This window comes from Alligator sinensis, unplaced genomic scaffold (genome assembly GCF_000455745.1).
Source record: "Alligator sinensis unplaced genomic scaffold, ASM45574v1 scaffold829_1, whole genome shotgun sequence".
In the NCBI taxonomy this organism is placed as follows: Eukaryota; Metazoa; Chordata; order Crocodylia; family Alligatoridae; genus Alligator; species Alligator sinensis.
Window position 1 is genome coordinate 1,107,410 of NW_005842399.1, and position 2,887 is coordinate 1,110,296.

The 2,887-nt window shown below is 50.4% G+C and overlaps 1 protein-coding gene across 1 annotated transcript in view; it reads right to left on the minus strand.

The window, feature by feature from the left end:
• The window catches only part of NTNG2 (netrin G2), a 69,709-nt gene that overhangs the window by 21,350 nt on the left and 45,472 nt on the right, over positions 1 to 2,887 (minus strand). The window contains 2 exon segments of the mRNA XM_006029814.3: positions 864 to 890; positions 2,575 to 2,747. Of these exon segments, the coding sequence (XP_006029876.1) occupies positions 864 to 890; positions 2,575 to 2,747 (200 nt within the window).

Sequence of the window (2,887 nt, forward strand, 5' to 3'; positions counted from 1 at the left end):
GTTTTTTTTGTGGGGGGGGGGGGGGTGGGAGATAAAAAAATGGAAAAGTGTTTTGTTTCAGCATTTGCAAGCGGTTTCCAGTTTTTAATTTGACGTTACTTTCGAAATGGTCTTGAAAGTTGTTTTAAATCTAAGCAAAAAAGCTTCATTTGGCCAGAAACCATTTGTTGAAATTAAAAAAAAATTATATTTGATTTAACCTGAAAATGATTTTTCTCTCTCTGTTTTGGATGTGGCAGCAAACTGAAAACCCAGTTGTCCCAGCCGTCTATTCATCTTTTTTTAGAGAATCGCCCTAGTCTCAGAGTTCAGAGCTGGGCTGCAGCTTGCTCAAAGCGTGAGGTGTTTGGTCTGAGACTCTCTCTGGCCCTCTCAAATCACGAGCCATAGTCGTACCATCCATCTTTCGGCAGAAATTCACACCGAACTTTAAATGCTATAAGAGTATTTTTGTGGGTAGCAACCCATGGCTCGAGGATCCAATCTGGATGTTCTGGCCAAGAATTTGGAGGAGAAAAAACAAAAGCAGCTCCGTCTTGGAGCACGACACTATGGAGAGGGGGAAAAGTTCACAGCGATTGCCGGCGTTTTTGAACGTCTGTTTTATTTCCTTTCCCGCAGCCATGCTAACGAACCTCGTGGGGAGAAACCACGCCAGAGGAAGAGACAAAATGAGGCTACTGAAGCCAAAGAAAGAAAACATAAGGGTCTTGATAGGAGAGAAAATGAGATGCCATTAGAGCAGACGTATTGCCTGGAAGATGATAATGGACAGAAAATAACCATCGTTTCCATATGACGCGCGCAGGGGGCCATGCACTGAGGATGTCAAATGCCAGCATTGCAGCTAGGATTTTACTTACTGCCGAACGCTGAGCCTGCAGCTGCACCTGGAAGAAACAAGAAGCAGCAGGGTCAGCAAAAGCCAAGAAGCCATTGTGTTAATTAACAAGAGTCTTGTTCATAGTCGCACCAGCTTGCTGCAACGTCTTAAAAGCAGCCTCTGGCAAACCACAGAGGTGACCAGACAGTGCTCCCTTTGGAAACGCAGGAGACTTGAGACACAGGCTGAGACCTACCTATGATGCCCTGGGAAAAAAAAGCCACTTGGTCCCTGCTAATAGTTTCCTGCTAGCCCTTTCCCCGACCTACCCTTACACCCAGTATGGGTGATGTGTGCTTTGGAGGTTTGTCATGGTCTGCAAGCAACCATTGAGCTGCTGTGGAGGTTTCTTCTCTGGACTCTTGTGGTCCCAGATAGCAGGCCCTGACTCACGAATTGCTTGGGTTGGGGGTTAGATTTTTTTTTAGGCTTGTCTAAGAAAGAAGGGAAGATGAGTTCACAGATGTTAGGGGCTGGAAGGGACCTTACAAGATCATTGGGCAGGAAAGACTCCTGGGGTCAGATGACCCTAGCAAAGTGAGCTGGGCGGGGGGCTCTATGGGCCATGCCTTGCTGGGGTGTTCAGACTTGGGGTTCTCTTTCTCTCAGGGTGGATTCACTGGGATACCATGGGACTGGGTGCCAGTTTTTAACCCTTCCAGCTGGTTCCTGGTTGTGACAACAGGACCGTGTTGGGGGGAGGATGAAAGATGGATGTGATGGGGGAAGAGAGGGAAAAGGGAAGGAAAGAGAGAAATGGAGAGACAGATGGAAAAGAGGGAAGAAGGAGGGAGGGATAACAGCATGTTGCAGGGCTTTTGAAGGAACACAGGCACTTGGAGGGAGCTGACAAGCTCGTTCCCTTTCAAAGAACCTGCTCATCTACCATCTCTGGGATGCGTGCAACATTCCCGTCACGGCCCGCCGAGCCTGGGCTTCAGCTTTGATCATCTTAAAGCGCATAAATCTTTCAAAAATTTTGGGGAGGTGGAGGATGAAAAAAAAGGTTCTTTTAGCGAATGCTCAAAGCCGCTGTTTAAAAGGGCTGGAGCGGTTCCTGCTGCTTTGTGACATGAAAGCGAGCTGGCTAGTGCGACTTGGAGCAAACCCAAGAAGGAGTGGCCTACAGCCCATCTTCCACCACCAAAACCGCCTGCTTGGAGGCCGCTGGTTTGCAACCCTGATGTCCTGCTAGTTCATACACACCCTAGCTGGAGCAAGGAGATGGGGCTGTGGCTGCACGGGTGCTCATGGACACTCAGGGCCGCTTCCTGGGGCCCAAGATCCTGTGATGTATGCAAGAAATTCCTCTGGGTGACAGTAAACAGGGCACCCAGTGCTCACGGCAGTGTCCTTTTTACCACCCCCTTACTGTGCAGGGATTGGCCCCATGGCTTTTCTACAGATGCACGCTGTTTTCTTTAAGAAATACACAGCCATTTAGAGTGAAATACCTAACCAAGGCCACGGTCTGGACCCATTCAGCACAGCCTCAGGCCATCCTCTCATCCTCCTTTCGGTCCAGTCGTGGTCATCGATCTCCCTTTCCTTCCACCCAATCCTCTGCATGTCCCAAGAGCATTCACCTCCCCTGTGACACTAAAGCATCCCTCTGGCCCGTGATCTGGTTCAGGATAGAGGTCTACTCTTGCCCAGTCTTAACGGGCCAAGAGGTGCCGCAAGCCACTCACATGCATTGGGGGATCCGTTGGGCAGAGGCAGGTAGGACCCAGCTCGCCAGGACCGGGAGCGGAAGTTCTTCTTGCACTTCCCGCAGTCCTGCCCGGTGGTGTTGTGCTCGCACTCGCACTGAAGGCTGCCCTCTTTGAAGGTGCACAGGTTGGCATGGAGGTTGCATTTACACCTGCGGGAGGGAAACCAGAGGGGATATGGCAGTCGTGGCACCACCCCCTCCTTTCCCAGCAAGACAACAGATGTGAACCCGCACTTGTCCCCCCCCCTTGACTGTTACTGCGAGCAGGGTGTTCTGGCATTCAACAGCAT